Raw genomic sequence first — 18,864 nt, 5'->3', positions numbered from 1 at the left:
ATTTCTAAGCACAAGGACAGACAGAAATGTAGAGCCCCTTTATTGTGTATTTTAAGGGGAGGTGGATTGATTTTAAATCTGCAGACTCGCTGGTCCTTAATTATTTAAATCCTGTCCGGAGCGACGTCCTTGTACTTAAAAGTGTATTTCTCAGGGGTTTTTGTGTTGGAAGAGCTGAATGTTCGTCTAATTTCTTTTTCTTTTTCCTTTTATAAGGACTGTGTATTGAAAGAGAATAGATGAAGTCGAAAAGGTTTCTGCATGCTGACACCAACATATAGATCAGGGGTGGGCAATTCATTTTCTCAAGGGGCCACATGACCAATACCACTACCAGGACCAAAACTCTGAACTAAATTCTGCTCAATATTAATTTAATAGCTTTTTGAGAAGATATACAGAATAGAGTACATGTTATGATAAGACTGTTAATGTGGAGTAAATCAAATATAGCAGTAAAAAGTAGTAAATACCCCAATCACTATATCACTTTTCCATTTATTTTAAACACAACTGTAAATGGCCTTTAGCAAGGTTCCTATTGGTGTTTTTGTATTATATAGCTTGTTTTTCAGGTTTGTAAATGTTCTAGCTGTAATACAATGTTGCGATGCTTTTATTTTGAAAAGCTGCCATCCAGTGTTAAATGGGTGCTTTCATTTTGAAAGGTAGTGACAGGAAATAACAGGTGGAACAGTAAAATTAAAAATGAACGGTAAATAATGAGTGTGTCGTAATTCATATAAAGTTGATATAAAGTATCAAAAAGGCTTCTATAGTGACTGGTTGACAGGACACAAGGTTTGTTAAAGTTTATTTTCTTCTGTCATATATATATTAGTGGCTATATTTGTTGTCTTAACGATAGTAAAATTTCTTGTTTGCTCAAGTGCTAATGCTAATGTTTGTTAGCTCTTACGGTGGATTCACAAGGTGACCAAGGAATGTCTTATTATTAAAGAGTCGACCATCATTCAGCCAGGAATGCTACTAAACATACAATCAAACCACAAAAACAATAAAGAGCATGTATGTTGTTCAGTAAACCAGTAATTTATTAACTTTATGCAAAAAGCAATAGGTGTTTTTGACAAGGTACCGAGGTAACTCAGTGTATTTGTGGAACGTGTTTCTTTGCAGGTGGGTATGCATGCAGGCAGATACACCTAAACCGCCTTCAAAATAAAAGCACTGCGGTTGTATTGATTTCTAATTTCTGGGTAACCTCAGGCGGGCTGTCCAATGCCCAGGCCTGATATAGATTAAGCCTATATCAGAGTGTTAAATGGTTAATATATTCACATTAAATCACCTAGGGGTACCACTCTGTAAAACAGAGAGGTATCCAATATAAACAATACAGTTGTATTAACTATCAATTACGAAATCTGATTAATAATTAACTTCATAAATATAGCCACAATTACCATATCAATAGGTAGTCATGGTTGGCATCAATAAATCATGTACACTTACTAGTGAATTATGCCGTTTATGAGCATGCATTAACAAATTTACACTTTTCACATAGAAATCCTTCCTTTCCATTTTTAAGTTCCCCATTTAAAAACATTACAATGAATGAGTTGAATCAAAAATAATAAATAGGTGAGCAGTGGAAGAAAAGCCTCTTTAAAGAAGTAAAATACATTTTATTATTAATAACATCTTATTGATATCAATCTAATATTTCCTGCTTTAGAGTCCCCACAGCCTCTTCTCCTGTCAGTTTAATGTGATCAATAAATGATTGTGGAAATGTGTAGTTTTGCCAGTCATTACAGAGCACTGATGCATTAAATTCGGCACCTATGCGCCATTTTAAGTATTGAAAATGTGTTATTAAGAGTGTGAAATCCCATGTGTGATCCTTGTCTGTAAAGAAATGATCCTCCTGATTATGGGCGCCTTTGAGCCCAGCTGAAATGCAGGACGCTGCTCATTGTGGAGGCGTTCTTATTGAAGTGCTGTCCACAGCCTGCAGCACTGTCTGCAGGCAAACAAGGCCTGGGTCTTCTCCAAATCACAGCACGCAGGCATCAGCTGCTGTCCCACAACACGCTCTTCGAAAAAGGGTTTGTGTTGTGTTCGTGGGCCACTTGTGTCCGAGACAATAGGAAAGGTGTGTGTATGTATCTGTGCACAAACAGGCACAGTTTACAGCTCTGGCCTCACCCCACATCCCCTTTGTCTTGTCCCATTCAGCAGCTCTGACTCTGGTACACAGTGAATCCAGATTCAGTTGGCGCTGATGAATCTTGCATGTGTTTGGGTGTAGGCCTGAGGACAGGTTGAAAATCTTCCATGGCACCTTTTGAAGAGGGGAGGGGTACTGCGTCTCCTCGCAGTTTCACCCAGAGGGAAGCAAAGTCAGGAGACCAGCCAGCACCACTGGGACTTCATTTGAAACTTTGTTCAGTGACAGTGAAATACGGTACACACTTATAGAGCTACAGCTGCCAATGAGTCTGAAACAACTGCTTTATCCCTTTCTCCCAACAAGATCTCCAACCTAAACGACAGACTAGGTTGTCAATTCCACCCATGATGCGTTCTTAGAAATAGCGCACACTAGTGGTCGACCGATATGAGTTTTTTAATGCCGATACCGATTATTTTGACATCAGTCTTAACCGATCCCCGATATGTGCTGCCGATTTTTTGGGGACCGATTCTTCAAGCTGATATTGCCTTTTCTCCCTCCATTAACATGATCCGTATGTTGTTCTAGGCCTCGAGGTGGTGGCGCCTCAGATGATCCACATATTTAATGTGTTTTTCTTTTTTCCGGTATCAGCAGCAGCTCACCAGAGAATGGCAGATGGTGCACCGAGCCTTGCCTGCTGTTGGCTCGGTGAAATGGGCTCATTGATCGGCAAATGCATGCAGGTATCGGCCGATGCCGATACAAGTAAAAAACGCAAATATCGGCCGATATATCGGCTAGATATATCGGTCTATCTCTAGCACACACGTCGTTATACATACATGTAGATTCACGGTTGTAAAAAAACTTCAGTTTGATTGAATGTAGACTAGAAAACCACTAAAATAGGTTAAGGGCAAAATAAACTTCCTGGTAAGGCGTCATAAAAACAGTTTCAGCAGTAAATAAATGTACGCAAATGCCGGAAGTGAAGTGGTTATGAGTGTGACGTGAGACACTGAAGTTACGTAAGTTCAGTATTGTTTAATGACACTTAACTTTTGTTTTCACATGGGAATATAGACTGTATATAAATCAGTATAAATCTGTCAGTGACCATGACGTCACTCATTGGTTTGTGGCCCGTTGGAAGCATCGAGTTAAGCGTTACACTCGTCGCATCTTGCGTTGCCATCTTGTTTCCAATACGGGGAGCACCTCAACCTGACTGAGTGAAGTCGCTGCTAATTCATGTTTGCATTAACCGGGAAGTTCATTTTGGCTAGCAAAAAACAAAAACAAAATGTACGTTACTTACCTCAGAAAACTGAGCAGCGACGCCTTGGAGTGTCTGTTAGTCAAACCAAACGCTGAACAAGACAATTTTACTGAACAAAACGTTCAAATAAACTGTCATTAAGTGGAAATACAGTGAAAGGGTCAAAGTTATGAGACCAAATCAGTAAACGTCCTTTTTTATATCTATAACGTTATACATAACTTTATTGACACGTTACCGTCGATACGCATTGTTCTACTTCTCTCCTGATGACGGCTCACCTTGTTTGTGATCTGTCAATCAAAGGTAGCCACGCCCCAAATCATACGATTCTTTTTCTTATAATTTCTTCTAAATGGGGCCATTATTTGAACTATTTTTTTTTTAAAGATTATTTTTTGGGGCATTTTTTGCTTTATTGAAAGTGATAGATAGAAAGGGGGTGATAGAGGGGAAGACATGCGGCAAAGGGAGCTCTGGCCGGATTCGAACCAGGCTCCGCCGCAGCAAGGACTCAGCCTTAATGGTAAGCGCTCTACCAGTGTGAGCCACCGGGACGCCCCATTATTTGAACTATTAACATCAAATTGTCTTGAATATTTTTTACTAGTGATTAAGACCATAGTGTTGTCCTAAAAAAAATGTCTGAGGTAATAAATCAAGTGAACTGCACTGCAATGAATGGACAGAATTTTTTTGCAGCCAAACTTGGCGCCCCCTGCTGGAATTTTCAGTAGAATGCAGCATAAGGCATTTCCTGGTTTGCCTCCCTGCTCAGACCCGGAGGTTGCCGCCTGCATGGGACACGAACCCTGCTCTCCTGGGTGAAAGTCTGACATTTGTTTGAACCGTTCACCACCACTAGAGGGTGTGGGAGGACAGTCTCAAATGTAAAAGATTGGTCCTCTTTTTCTCCCTGTAAAAAGCGCTTATGGTGTTGTTTTTGAAGGGAGACCAGTCTCATTTCTCCTTTATTTGAAACAAGCCTCTGGAGTCCATCAATCCCCGTAGAGACGTCTGAAATTAAAGAGTGGTATTTAAAACTGTGCCACTGGGAATGCAGGTATTCCATTGTCGACATCAGGGCTGGGCAACATTATTTTTCCAGAGGGCTATAGTGAATTAGATAAAGGTTATTTAACCTACAGGGTATAACCTCTCTTTGGAAGACCATCAAACTCTGGCATCATGTCTGATGTTGAAATCTGCAGATGATAGATGTTTCTATCTATTAGATGGTAGTCCTGTATCTGTCAGTGTGTATTAATTAGGCCTATGTTAATTAGCAAGTGCAAGAGAGAGCAAGAGTCATCCTAAAACCTTAAATCCAATCTAATAATAGACAGCTCTCTGTTAGAATCGAGTAAAATAGCAAAAAAACATAAACCTTGCACATTTACGGTGAAATCTGAACAGTATTCTACTGTATTGATGTCATACTGTATATTGCAATCTAGGAAAAAAAGTGTGATTACAGCACTTTAAGATAATTATTTACAGAGATAACAATGAAAGTTAATCGAATGTTTTCTAATGATATCTCCTGAAGGAAGTCTGTATAGTGTGAATAAAATTGGTCCAAATACAGAACCATGTGGAACACCGTGACGAATATTACCATGCAGTTTCATACTGTGTATTGCAATGTAATCTGGGAGACAAAAAAAATGATTACAGCACTTTAAGAGCATTATTAACAGGAATTTATAGTTAATTTAAAGCATTTTTACAGTGTATTATAATGTGTTTGGCCATGACATGCTTTCCTTTTTTACTCGTCTATTATTTTGTTTTTGTATTCTCAGAGAAAATGTGAGGATTGTGCAGCTTCACATGAAGCAGTGGGGGTTATATATATATGTGTGAAATAAACATAAAAACTAAACCCACAGTACTGCTGATGTTTGACCTTCAGTTGACAGAAATAGTGATTTTTTTTCCCCCTCTTTCTTTCTGTTTACGTCAGTGAGCATACATGCTCTGATGTGCGCAGAATTCAGTTTTTTTTTTATTTCTGTTGACATGAAAAGGTGGTTAAACTCTTTTCTTCCTCTAAAAAGGTTGGGAAAGTGAGTTTCAGTGGATTTACCTTGTTACATTTTTATGAGGCTTTGTTGCTTTATGTCTGGCTGTTTAACAAGCAGAACACCTCCTCTTTGTGTGACAGCCTCTGTAGGGAATGGATTTGGGCCATAGTCAGCAGTACTCAGCTATTGATGCTGCTGTGGTTTCCTTCTGTGGTCACTTGAGGTAGAAATGTGTATACTTAACTGTTCTTACTGACAATAATAGGTTGAATATGTGTTTAACAAATGTGTAAGGTATGTTTTTACAATTCAACCCCAGATACTTATGTTTCAACTCTTTCATATTTAGCCCAATGAAAGAGTCTGAACACAAATGTTTATAATTTGTTATATTGATGCAAATCAGGGTAAGGCCTACTACAGTTGGTGGTGGTATTTTAAAAATACAGTTATAAACTGAAATAAATAAATAATAGGGTACTTTAAACAAGTAGATCCATACATAACCTCCATCTGTTTTCTGTATCTGCTACGTCTTGTTCTGTTACGTTTTATGTGCAATTATCACTCCAGTGCAATTACTGTCTAAGTGCAATAATATTTATATTCATATAATAACATTACCTCTGTATGCTACCACTCCTCCTCATTATCCTCCTTTTCCACTTACATAGCTATTTATTCTATATTCCAATATTTTCATGCCAATTATTTATTCTTGTTTGTGATATTTTTATACCTTTTATACCTTTATTGTCCTTAGGTTGTTTTGTTGTATTATATACAATGACAATAAAGGCTATTCTATTGTATTCTAAAGCTTGATTTACTAAGACAATTAAAGACATGTGGTGTTGGAATGGCAAAAAACGATTAATAGTGCGATATTCAATCCAAGATGGCTGACTTCCTGTTCGTTTTCGGGTATGGGTTCTTGAGACTTTTTGGTGCGTCTTCCCATGATACACGTATGTACCAAATTTCGTGTCTCTACATAAAAAAATCCTATATGGTGAGGCTTTTTTGAAATTTTCGAGGGAGGCGCTAGTGAGTCATTTTGCCACGTCCATTCCTGCGAACACTACCATATGTAGAGATAGATGGAGATAGATGTATATTCCAAAATATGGAGAGTTTAGGAATGTGATAAAGGCCCCAAAAAGGCGATTCATTTTCCAGAAAAATAATAATAATAAACGGACCAATTACAATAGGGTCCTCACACTTTCAGTGCTCAGTCCCTAATAAGCAGAGGTCTTTCATGTATTTCAAAAAGGATGTAGTGGTGGTACTGATGCAGAGCACTCCAGCAAAAATCCCAGTGTTTTAGGGAGAGAGATACTTTTACACCTTTCCAACATCTGGTTGGACTGTGTTTTACACTTGGCTTTTCAGTTCTGCCAATGGTCCTTGAAGATGGTAGTAATACTGTATCTCAACATGTGGTACAGACACATAATGGTGTGCAATCAGCTATAAACTTCTTCTTCTTCTTGTAATCCACCGAAGCCATCAATCCACTGTGAACTGCAATGCATCTGTGGCTGTTTTCATTCATTTCAATACAGCACATTGAGAGCAGATTAAAGGGTCATTTCACTAGCTCATTGGGTAATTACCAGTTTTAATTGCTCCCAATCAAGGGAATTAGCAAGGGTCCTCCGTTGTGCACTCTGTGTTTCCGCCATCATTGTTCAACATCCTCCAGTCTCAGGCTTAGTGACATCATAGAAGTCAATTAGGGTTTAAAGAGACTCGTGGAGGCCTCTTTGTTCTACCTGAGTATTAGAGTTGAGACGAATAAAGGTCCTTAAGGCTTTCTCTGAGACTTAGCTTTTTGTGGCTTTTGTAGAGCTTTAGACTCATTGTAGAACTGTTTCCTTTATTCACATGAAGTGCTACTCCAACCACAAAGTTAAAGCAGTGGTTTAACCCAATAATGAATTCACTATCCACAGGTTTTAATAACAAAGGGGAATAAAAATTCAGGTTGAAGGGCTATTTGTAGCATATATTAATGTGAATTTGAAATAAAGGCTCAAAATTGAGGGCTCCACCTGCAATAATGAATCCTTTTGTGTCTGGATGGTGGTTCATACTGCTGAGTTCTATCACGCTGATTGGCTACAGCAAATGATTTAGACCCAAAGGCACAATTTACAACTCGATGTAAAAAGATCAGTGTTTACTTGTAGTAATCACAGGAGAAATACAGGAGATTATTGCAATCACAGGAGAAATACAGGAGATTATGGCAAAAGTACTAAAAACAAACAAACTGAGACTAGCTTAATTGCATTAACTCATCTAAGATACACTTCAGACTTGACAAACTAAATAAAACTGATGAGTATATTATGTACAGTCTGCATCCTGCCTGCTCAGACCAGGTCATAGCTCTTGTACTTGTATTATGTTATTTTTTGCCCTTATGGTATTAATAGGGCTGTTTCCACTACCACCCAATACCCGGAATGAGACGGGTCTCACTCGCCGAAACACCCCTAATTTGAATTTGAGCCGTTCGGAGTGGACTTTTGTCATGCCTGTTTTCATCTCTGTAGAAGAGCAGGGCCTTTTTTCTCCCCTGAAAAAGTCCGGTTACTGATTGGATAGATTGCTAAGCAGGATGTGACGTAGTACTCTACACGACAACAACACACGCAATTTGTAGACAAGCCGATGAAGCAGTGTTGCCAACTAAGCGACTTTGTTGCTATATTTAGTGACTTTTCAGACCCCCTTAGCCACTATTTTTTAAGAAAGAGACTGGCAACAAATCCAGCGACTTTTTATGGTGTTATTGGAGACTCCTTCTTACTCTTCTCAACGAGCTGAGAGAAGAGTAAAAACGACTCGAATCGGCAAAAGTACTCCTGCAGCAGTCTCTCCCAGCTGCAGAGCCGGAGGGGATGTTAACCCCTTAGCGTCCAGTCTGAAAATTGCTAATAGGCTAACAGTTAGCTCTGTAGCAGTACAGTGTGTATGTGCTGCTGCTGCAGGAGGTGTTCACTTAGCGATCTCTGTTTGTTTACAACAAGCACCGGACACTCTGTGAATTAACCGGCATCACTAACTGTTCACAATCACTTTGTGTATGATCAGCGGAGAAGCTGCGCATAATTAGCCATGCTGCTTTGTTTATGATCAGCTGTTGATGTTGTGCACAGTTAGCGACGGCGGCCACAGTTGAGTCTCCCGTGTTTAATCTGTCGCGTTTGTGATGTCACGGTCGAAACTGTCGTTAAAAGATTACGCGATGGTTCAAAACCATACGTCACCTCCGGGGCCTCGTAAATCCCTCTGGGGCCCTTTTTGTAATGGAGACATACAGAGTGAGTGGACTTTTGAGAGGGTGTGGCCTGAGACTTTCCTCTTTCCACTTTCCCCCCTAAAGGAAACACAGCTAATGGCAGCGTGGCAGAATAAAGACTGAGCGACTCTTACAAGCTATGTCATCATAGACAGTTAATAGCCTTTACTCTGGTGAGTCTCTTTACAGCCTTCTGAAAGATAAAAATTGTGGATCACTTAAAACATATTTTTCAGCTAATATCTCCCTTAGGACCATCTGCTCAGGCCAAAGTGTCACCTGGAGCTCCACAATTATCATCAACTTAGCATAATACGGTTCAGATTTCACTCTAAATTTACATCTAAAGTTTAGAGTGAACAGTCTACGTCTAGTGAGTCTACAGAGACTACAGCAAGTGAACGTACATGTGCATGAAAAATCAATATAGACTTTTATTTCCTTATTTTCCGCTGTTTGTATAAGTATTCATGAGGGATTACAAAAGTGGGCCAAAGGCCTCTGTGATTAAACAATGAACTCACTCCTCCTCAGTGTGATTCTGAGCCAAGGACACTTCACTTACCTACTTACCAACAAAACAGTGCTTTTGTCCAGGAAATGGGCTTCCTGCTCTCGCTGCCTTGTTGAATGGGTAATAGAATATTTAGCTTTGACAAGCGGTGAAAAATCAGTTTGTGCAAGTGCATAATTCTAAGGCTTGTGCAATTAAGTTTAGCTTGTGTAACCTTTACTATATAGGCATTCAATAAATACAAGCTGCAGACAAAGAAAATGGATTGTAAACACTACTTTACAGATTAATAAAGTGTATATTGGGGTAGATTCTGGCTTAAAATGTGGCTCATTTGGGAAAAAATATGCAAACTAATGACATTACTTAAATCATTCCACAACAATTCAACAAGTTTAACACTGTGGCCTCTAGTTTCACAGTGGTCATTTAAAAAAAAAAAAAACCCTGTTTAAAAGCAGGGTAAGAGACTTTGAGTCTTGGTTCACTTCTAGGTGGACTCTGAACTCTACAGTTTGTTTGTGGTCTAAAATTAAACAGACCAAACACAAGATTTTGTGATGTGATGTCATTTTAGCAGGAGTTTTACAGCTCAACTAGCATTAAATACATTTTCTGATGGTTTGGTGACTCAGTCCTGATGACTCATCGTTCAGACCTCATGGTTTGTTGATAAGAGGTCAGCATGAACATGAACCTGACAAGAACTTACAGATGACAGGTTTGAAAGCACAAATGCTGATAAAGCCCAAGGTATGCTGTCAATGCAATAGAGAGAAACATAAAAAAAATTTAATATATAGGCTACAAAAAACCATGTAACAGGTTAAAGTCATTATTCAGTCACTAAAACCATAATCTCTATAAACGGATACGGATTCAGTTTGTAGTCTGAATAGTATTGACCATGTAAGGGCTTCGGTTGCATGCATATAATCAGCATGGAGAGCAAAAGAGGCTGAAATGCAATCTCAGAACCCATCAGCAATCATCTGACAACAATTTAGCTATGTGTTCTTCTTTCCCCCCCATCTGGTTTCATATGCATACAATCAATCTTGTCGTATATGTAACAAAAAAAAAGTGGCAAAACCAAGCACTTTAAGGATGATTGCAGGCTGTTTTGAGGCTGTCTGCTGTATTGATCTCATTCAATACTGGACCAATTTCAATAATTCTAATCATCATTAGGGGGCTACACAGTGTGGTCTAGTGGTTGGCACTTTTGCCTCACAGCAAGAGGGTCGCCGGTTTGACTCCAGCCTGCGGCTCTTCTTTGTGGAGTTTGCATGTTCTCACCGGGTCCTCCGGCTTCCTCCCACAATCCTGCACTTAGGTTTAATTGGTGACTCTAAATTGTCCGTGTCTCTATGTGTCAGCCCTGTGATAGTCTGGCGACCTGTCCAGGGTGTACCCCGCCTCTCGCCCAGTGTCAGCTGGGATAGTCTCCAGCCCCCCGGGACCCGAGTGTGGTCACTTAGGCACAAAACTTTGGAAATTACAGTCTAGGTTTCAAAAATATGGGGGTTTCATGGATGGATGGATGGATGGATGGACGGATGGAAATTTACAACCTAAAACTACTAAGTTTTGCAGTAGAGGTAGGAATCAGCAAACAATATTATTACGATTTTAAGCATTTTGCAATATGGTGAGTATTGCAATACAATATAATGTGATTTAGCTGTTTAACTGCATTTTGTGTCCACAAAATTAAATTCAATCAAGAATTTTGTCAAATAAGAGAAAAAACTCAGTGTATTCTTCGCACTTCAGTCTTTTTATTTCTCCACAATGAGAGTCAAACCCACAGACTGACCAACAAAGTATTCAGTCAAACTGAACTGAACTGATGTATGGACATGTATGGACGACAACAACTGCAGCATTTTATCAAACTTTTTCTCAACCTTAAGCTTTACTGCTCTGACTTTTTTTTAATAAAACACAAAAAAGCCTAACTTTGCAGCGTTATTTTTGACTACTACAAGAGTCAAAACTACAAGATGTCCTGATGCACATGGTGCCTATAGATTCATTAGATCTTCTAGTTTCATATGATACCAGTATCTCCAGTAGATTCCAAAAAGTGAGCCCACTACAGCCTCCGGCCGTCAGAATGTTTAGTATCGATACTTGAATCGATATCACTATACTATGCTGTATCTTTTTTCCCGCACCTCTATTTTTCAGGTTAATCCAACTCTATGATGCAGTCACTTTTCATGCAGTATATGGATTCATCATAATCTGCCCTCTATCTGAATTTTGTGCATCATAATAGGGACGTAAACAGGAACAGCCTATATGAAATGCAGCCATTTCAGTGTAATTATCAATGCCCTTGCTTTTTGTCTGCAACTCAAACACTTGAATTGTTGGTATTAAACTCTAAGATTAGTGAGCCTCTCCTCTTCCTGTCTGCACACTCTTTCAATGTGATTATTGGATACTGAAAAAGATTAACCTCCTGGTGACGGTTCAGCCGTATTAATTTACTGCAGCTGCTGGAATGTCCTTGTTTGAACATGTGCACAGTTAAGTATTTCAAATGTCAATTAGCCTCCGTGTTTCTCAGACTTTGACTCGGCTTGGCATGTCTCTGCGACACAGTTCTGCCTCACAAATGACATCCATTCCCCGAGACTGTAACAGACAGGATTCACTACCGCGGCAACTTGTTTCAAAAGAAACTTCACACAGAAAGACAGTTTTCTTTGACATATAAGAGGATAACTGTTACCTCCCTGTGGTGAAATTCTCAAATTCTCACCATAATCCCTTATTTTTGGTGTTTGAGGCATTAATCCTCATTGGTTCAATACGACAGGCGTTCATGCCATTGCTGGAACTTTTACCCTCTGACTGTACATGCTGTAAATTGTTACAAACGCATTAATACATGGGTATCCAATTATAACATTGGAGGAATAGTCTCCCTCTGTGTTATATAGACTCTCCCCCACACATTCTGCTCCCTCTCTTCCTGTAGTTGGATAAATATTCTCATTAATGGGAAACAGCATGTTGTAAAGCTTCTGTCTGATTTACTTTGGCCAAATAGTTTTTCTTCTTCCTCTAACAATCTTAAAATAAGATATTATCAATAAACATAATTGTGGCCAAATGATAATAAATGTTAACTGTAGTGCACAGAAGTACATCTCCATAGAATATGCATTCTAAGTAAGTAATGAAGTGATGACACTACTTAGTCTGATTTCTTTTCTTTTTTTGCTATACCTAACTCAGGGTGGGGTTAAAACTAAACCGTTTATGCTAATTTATACATTTCTTCAAAAATAAATCACATACTAATATCAGCCCCTTGGCAATCATCCCCCTTTATAGAGAATTGGGGGTTGTGGGGAGTGGATTTTTAGGGGGAGATAGCAGGTCAACAGTAGGTGCCACACTAAAGTGGTGTACTGATGAGTATGGTGATGAGTATTCCTGTTGTACAAAGATGGAGGAGGATTCACCAATTTCTATTCCCTTATATGGAGGTTTCTGCCCAGCACGGTGACTGTGGATCCAATATGTCTGGGGTTCATGGATCCCCTTTAGTAGGGCCCCAAGTATATATAGACTACACTGTTAAACTTTTTAGTGTAAAGTTTAAGCAGCTTTGTCTTCAAAGTACTGTTTTTTGTTTTTTTTACAGTTTCTTACTGTAATTTAGAAATACAGTGGCTACATTTGCAGTATATTACTGTATTCTTGTAAATTTACAACACTATGCTCTTCAGTTTTGTCAGTAAAATCCCTGTAAATGTAGCTCTTAAAGTGCTGTAATCACTTTTTTTTCCACCCATTTCATTGTAATATACAGTATGACACTGCACAGTAATTTTAGTCATGGTGTTCCACAAGGTTCTGTGCTTGGACCACTTTTATTCACACTATAGGCCCAAATCAATCTGTATTCTTCAATTGTAAAAATGTGTGGTTTATAAACAGCAGTAAAACTTTTTTTTTTTTTAATTTTAGTCAACTAAAATGTGCATCATAGCTTTTGAAAGACTACGGCCTGGCACCTTAACCTCTACATTTTTCCAACTTCAAGTATAGTTTTTGAGTTTCCCTTGCCAGGCTAGCTTTCCTGAGATATTTCTCAGGAGTCTAGCCTCTTATTTGCACTTGGATCCTTACTGCATTCTAAGAAAACCATATTAATACCTGCTCATTGTGACCTATTAGTAATGTTGGTAGGCTTCAATTAAGGCTGTTTTATCTTAATTGTAAGGCTCTCGTTTTGGCCAACAATGGTTCTTTTGTTAGTGAAGGTTGTCGACCCCTGTCCTAGTTTCATATATCTCTGAGGGGTATTAAGGGGTTAATTGTGTTTACTTTCAGTAAACTTGTTTTCAAAAACATAGATGATATAAACACATTATATGACAAACATAGATCTTCAAGGCTGTGACTGAATATATAAACAATGCCAATGACATGGTGCCACATGGAGCACCATTGTTGTAATTGTAGATTAAATGGATATTCCACCTGGGAGAGGTAAACTGTACTCTCTGAGGAATACCAAGTTCATGACACTGAAAAATGGAAATGTTGTACCATTTTGCTGTTTGTTTTTGCTCTCAGCTCTGCGGCGTCTGTACCCCCTAATAGGCTTATAGGATAATATCATTTCGTTTTCCTCCCGTCATTGCTCAGTGCTTGGTGTTTGAAGACGCTCCCAACGGCGTGAAGGCGGGACTGGCTGCGGGGATGCAGGTGGTGATGGTTCCCGATGACAACCTGGACCCCAGCCTGACCCAGGAGGCCACAATGCGACTCCGCAGCATGGAGAAGTTTGAGCCGGAGCTCTTTGGCCTGCCGGCGTTTGACTGAGCCAGAAATAAAACCAAAAAACCACAATATGTACACAGCAGGTCTTCAGTTTCATTCTTTACAGGACACAATCAAGGTATCGGTTAACCCCCTATCATTCGGCCCCCTTTTACAGAATTGGGGGTTGGGCAGCAGTGGATTTTAGGGGGAGATAGAAGATCAACAATAAATGCTACACTGTAAAAATGTCCCATTGTTTTACAGAAAAAAAATGGCAGCTGTGGTTACCAGAATATTCCTGTAAAAAATACAGTACATATGTCAACATCTTTACAGAACAACTTGTAAATGTTACATCCTAAAACTGTAGTAATTAAAAAAAAAATTGAAAAAAATAAAGTTTTAGATTATGCCATCCTTTACTGCTAATGTAACAGGACGATGCTGCTTTTATACTAATTATTTATGCAAAATTTACATGCAGATTTTGCTTATTGCGCATTGAATACCACTAAATTAACATTCGGTTATTATTTATTGTACACTAAATGCCAGTAAAATTTACAAGTTGTTCTGTAAAGTTGTTTACATTTGTACTGTATTTTTTGCAGAATTATTCTGGTAACCACAGCTGCCATTTTTTTTCTGTAAAAGCAACAGAATTTTTTTACAGTGTACATATAAGTGATTCACTTTCCTGCTAAAATAGCTCTGGCATGTTTTTTCACCCCCTTCCTGACGCAACATAACATGACATGGTTGATACTAGTGATGTGCCAATGAAGCCTCATGAACCATTTTCTTTATCTTATGAGCCCACTAGATGGCGACCTTGATTTAAAGAAAAAGGCTCAAGCAATGGTAATTGAATGTACTTTTAACCCCTTTGTTGAACAGAGAGCATCATCTAGTTGGCCCAGAAAATAAAGAAAATGATTCATGAAGCTTCATTGGCACATCACTAGTTGATACCAACTGATCTGAAATCAGATATTCTAGTTTGATATGATACCAACATCTTCTCTATAGCCTCATAACTAGTGATGTGCCAGTGAAGCCTCATGAACCATTGTCATTATTTTCTGAGCCCACTAGATGGTGCTCTCAAGCCTTTTTCTTTAAACCAATAGCACCATCTAGTGGTCTCAGAAAATAATGACAATGGTTCATGAGGCTTCATTAGCACATCACTACTTATAACTAAGCCCGCTACGACCTCTGAAAGAAAACATTTGATGAACTGTGGGCAATACATAGGAATGTCAAATAGTAGTTCCCATCAGATCACAAAAACTTCAAAAGAAAACCTTTGAAAAGTGTCTAATTACTCTTTTCTTGATTTAAAAAAATATATATTCTGCCTTAAGTCATAGAGGTAGTTGAAGTTTTTGCCTCCTAAACATCCCAATTACAAAGGGACGGAAATGAATTTCACTTCACTCAAAACATTAAAATCTAGTTCTATATTTGTCTCGTGTAAGGCGGACTCTTTTGGCTGTCAATCAAACGACAGGAAGCTGTTGAACACACACAGTGTCCTTGTCATACATTGTGTTAAAGCAGCCTTATTGAAATGCCAAAGACTCTGCTCCTCTCCTCAGTGTAATCCAGTCCTCACCCTTTCATCTCTACTCATGTCTGCCTCAACACTCACGACCACTCACATAACCCCCCCCCCCTCTTGTCGCTGAGCAGGCTTTAACAGAGGGGCCCGCTGCAGTAGCCTGGTGCCATGGTCCCCCTCAGGCTGCTCAAATAGGATTTCACTGCACTCCCATCCACTTCCCCTCCAAGCCTTCCTGGGCTTTCATCCTCGAGGAGGGGGTTGTCTCCTTTTTTTTTCTCCACCTTTTCTTTTTTTTTCTTACCTTCTCCTACTCACACACATGCCTCACTCTCTGTTGTTCATGTCATTAACTCTCTCCTGGTCTGAAATGTGGTTTATTTATTTCTTTACATGCCTGCGTTTTAGGGGTGTGCCATATCGTATCGTTCACGATAATATCGGTATTTTTTTTTTATGCATATCATGATATTGGCAATGTTCCTGCTTTTTGATGTAGTGGTTAAAGTTGTTTTAATCACAAAAAGCTACTTACTCCCTGTCGCTAAACACATGCAGCTTTCAAAATAAGAGCACAGTGTGTTAAGAGAATCCACCACAGAATTTACAAAAAGACTGTCAAAATAAGATGCCTTAAATAAAACATATAAGAACCTTTATTGTCCTTTATAATATTTCATTAAAATATGCCCCCGGAACCCCTAAATGGTTATTTTTATTATTTGCTCATACTCAAGAGTCAAGAGTACATTTTTTGTATTTGGCAACTGTTGAGATTTGCACTTCACACTACATTTTAGATTTGTATTTATTTATACATTTTCTATATCTTTTTAGGTATCTCCTAATATCTTCAAGAATATCGTTATAAAATGCCATACTATAGCAATATAGTGATATTCTTTTAGGGCCATATCACCCACCCCTACTGCGTTTGCTGTAAGTCTCTGTAGTTAATTTTGATTGACTTAAGTATGAAAACAATTTTTTTTTAACTTAGATTCAAATCAAAGGCTGCATGGAAATAACAGTGTCACATTCCAAGAGGACTTGATCAACGTAGTTTTTTCCTGATGTATAAATGTGTTAACTTGTCATTATCAAATAAATCAAACTCGGAGCATAATAATTGTACAATTTCCTTTCTTTTTCTTTATTAATTTCAGAGTGAATTGAGTGGGTCATATTCACACAGCATGTATAGCGGATGTGATGAAGCTTTTTTATTGCTTTTCAGCATTTACATAAAAGCAAAGCATAATAACTGGCAGAAAACATTATATAAGCCTCGAACCAGGCAGAAAAGAACATTGGAAAAAGGAAAAGAAAATTAAAAGAAAAATGTGTAATCATGATAATAAATATGCAAGTAAAAAAAAGTTGAGTGAAATAAACACACAAATTCACATTCTTATATACATAAGTACAATGCCATAATAAAGTATTGTAGACTGTATACATACTCATATATACTGTAAATTCCAGATATAACATGGTACACGTCTCGCCAGTTTACCATCCTGTATGTCAGCACTTCATAAAACAGTGATTACAGCACTTTAGGAGCTATATTTACAGTTTTTTTTCACCCAGATATACAGTATGACACTGCACTGCAATGTAAGTCATGGTGTTCCACAAGGTTCTGTGCTTGGACCACTTTTATTCACACTTGACATGCTTCCTTTAGGAAATATAAGAAAACACTTGATTAACTTTCATCATTATGGTGACGACACTCAATTATATCTATCAATCAAGCTGGATGAAACTGACCAGCAACCTAAATGTAACTTATGCCTGAAAGACATGTAACATTGATAATTCATAATTTTAGTTGTTGTTAGGGGCCTGAACACCTCTGAAACACATTGAATTTCAAACATTGAATTTCTCTTAAATTCTTAAAAGTGCTGGTATAACATATTTTTTCTCCCGGATTGCATTGCAATATACAGTATGATTGTAAATTTACATGCAAGGTTTACAGTATATCATTATACTCAACTTCAAAAAGTTTTGTTTTACCTTTAATCACCTCAAACCATGCAGCATTTAGCTGTTGCTAGTTCACAGTACAATTTATGGTATGGACTGTGGGGGATATGTCCCAACCACTAATTTGATATAAATTCCATATGCATTTAAATTACATATAATCAATTGTCAATGAGAGTAAATTGCTGTAAATTTACACTGAAAAGTTTTACAGTGTAGCCATTTAAAATATAGCAACACAAGATTCTTTTACGTACTGTATTATGTTTAAGAATTTAACGTTGGGGGCCCAGTCCTTTCATTCTAAATACCTCTACTGTCAATAAAGCTACAAAATGCCCCAAAAATGTCTTTGACAATGTCTAAAAAAAAAAAGAATTTAAGGTTAAACTTTCAAAGTTATTTTAATGCGTCCTGCAGTCGCAGTTGTTTTGCCACGGAGCATGTTTACCAGGATTTGTGTTTGTTTCCATCGATTGAGAGAATGTGGAGGTGAACCTGCTCTACTATAGTGTCACTAATGTCTTTCTGCATGTACTTTCTTTGAAATTGAAATTCAGCTTGAAGAATGTTGTGGAGCTTGGCGTCTTTTCTCTCATTTGTGCAGGCTCTGACCCATTTCAAGATAATGGGTTCTTGCTGGGGGCTAAAATCATTTTTCAGCCCTGCTTTTTGTCATACTTAAAACAGCTATCTTTAGGCCTTTTTGGCTCGGTGACTATATAGTGGGTCAGCCATCCAAATGCCCCCACGTCTCTCTGAGCATACCTGTTATAAAATCCATAAAGCTAAATGTTACCGTCTTCTAAAAGTCTTTATTCTCTTTTCTCCTCGCCGCAAACCTTTTCAAATTAAATTCTGCCTGTGACTGAAGAGGGCAGGAGAGAGACTGGGAACAGCAGCAGGGCATTCCAGACGTGCCTGAACTTAACCATGTAAATGCACTTCCTGGTTTGCCTCCCTGCTTAGACCCTAAGGTTGCCGCCTGGTTTACACAGCACAATTAGCCAGCCAGAGTTAATTAAGGCCAAACAATATCAGATTAACATGTTTGGCAATGACTCTTTGTAACTTTCGGTATCTTTGGAGTTTGATACCATGGAGTAATGAAGATTTGTCTAGATTATTTATTTCATATTTTATTTGACTGGGAACAAATTAATCAAGAATATATTATATCAAAACCCTGATATATTTTTTTAAACTTAACCATCAGTTTTGGTGCCTGAACT

At 38.3% G+C, this 18,864-nt stretch overlaps 1 protein-coding gene across 1 annotated transcript in view; it reads left to right on the top strand.

Annotated features, from left to right (window-relative positions):
• The window catches only part of pudp (pseudouridine 5'-phosphatase), a 43,317-nt gene extending 28,968 nt beyond the window's left edge, over nucleotides 1-14,349 (top strand). Inside the window, exon 4 of the mRNA XM_059327582.1 lies at nucleotides 13,954-14,349. Coding sequence (XP_059183565.1) covers nucleotides 13,954-14,130 — 177 coding nt within the window. The 3' untranslated portion in view covers nucleotides 14,131-14,349. The remainder of the gene's footprint in view (nucleotides 1-13,953) is intronic.
• The last annotated feature ends 4,515 nt before the right edge of the window (nucleotides 14,350-18,864 follow it).

This window comes from Centropristis striata, chromosome 24 (genome assembly GCF_030273125.1).
Source record: "Centropristis striata isolate RG_2023a ecotype Rhode Island chromosome 24, C.striata_1.0, whole genome shotgun sequence".
In the NCBI taxonomy this organism is placed as follows: Eukaryota; Metazoa; Chordata; class Actinopteri; order Perciformes; family Serranidae; genus Centropristis; species Centropristis striata.
Note: the sequence above shows the minus strand (reverse complement) of the source record. Positions and strands in the feature narration are given on the sequence as shown.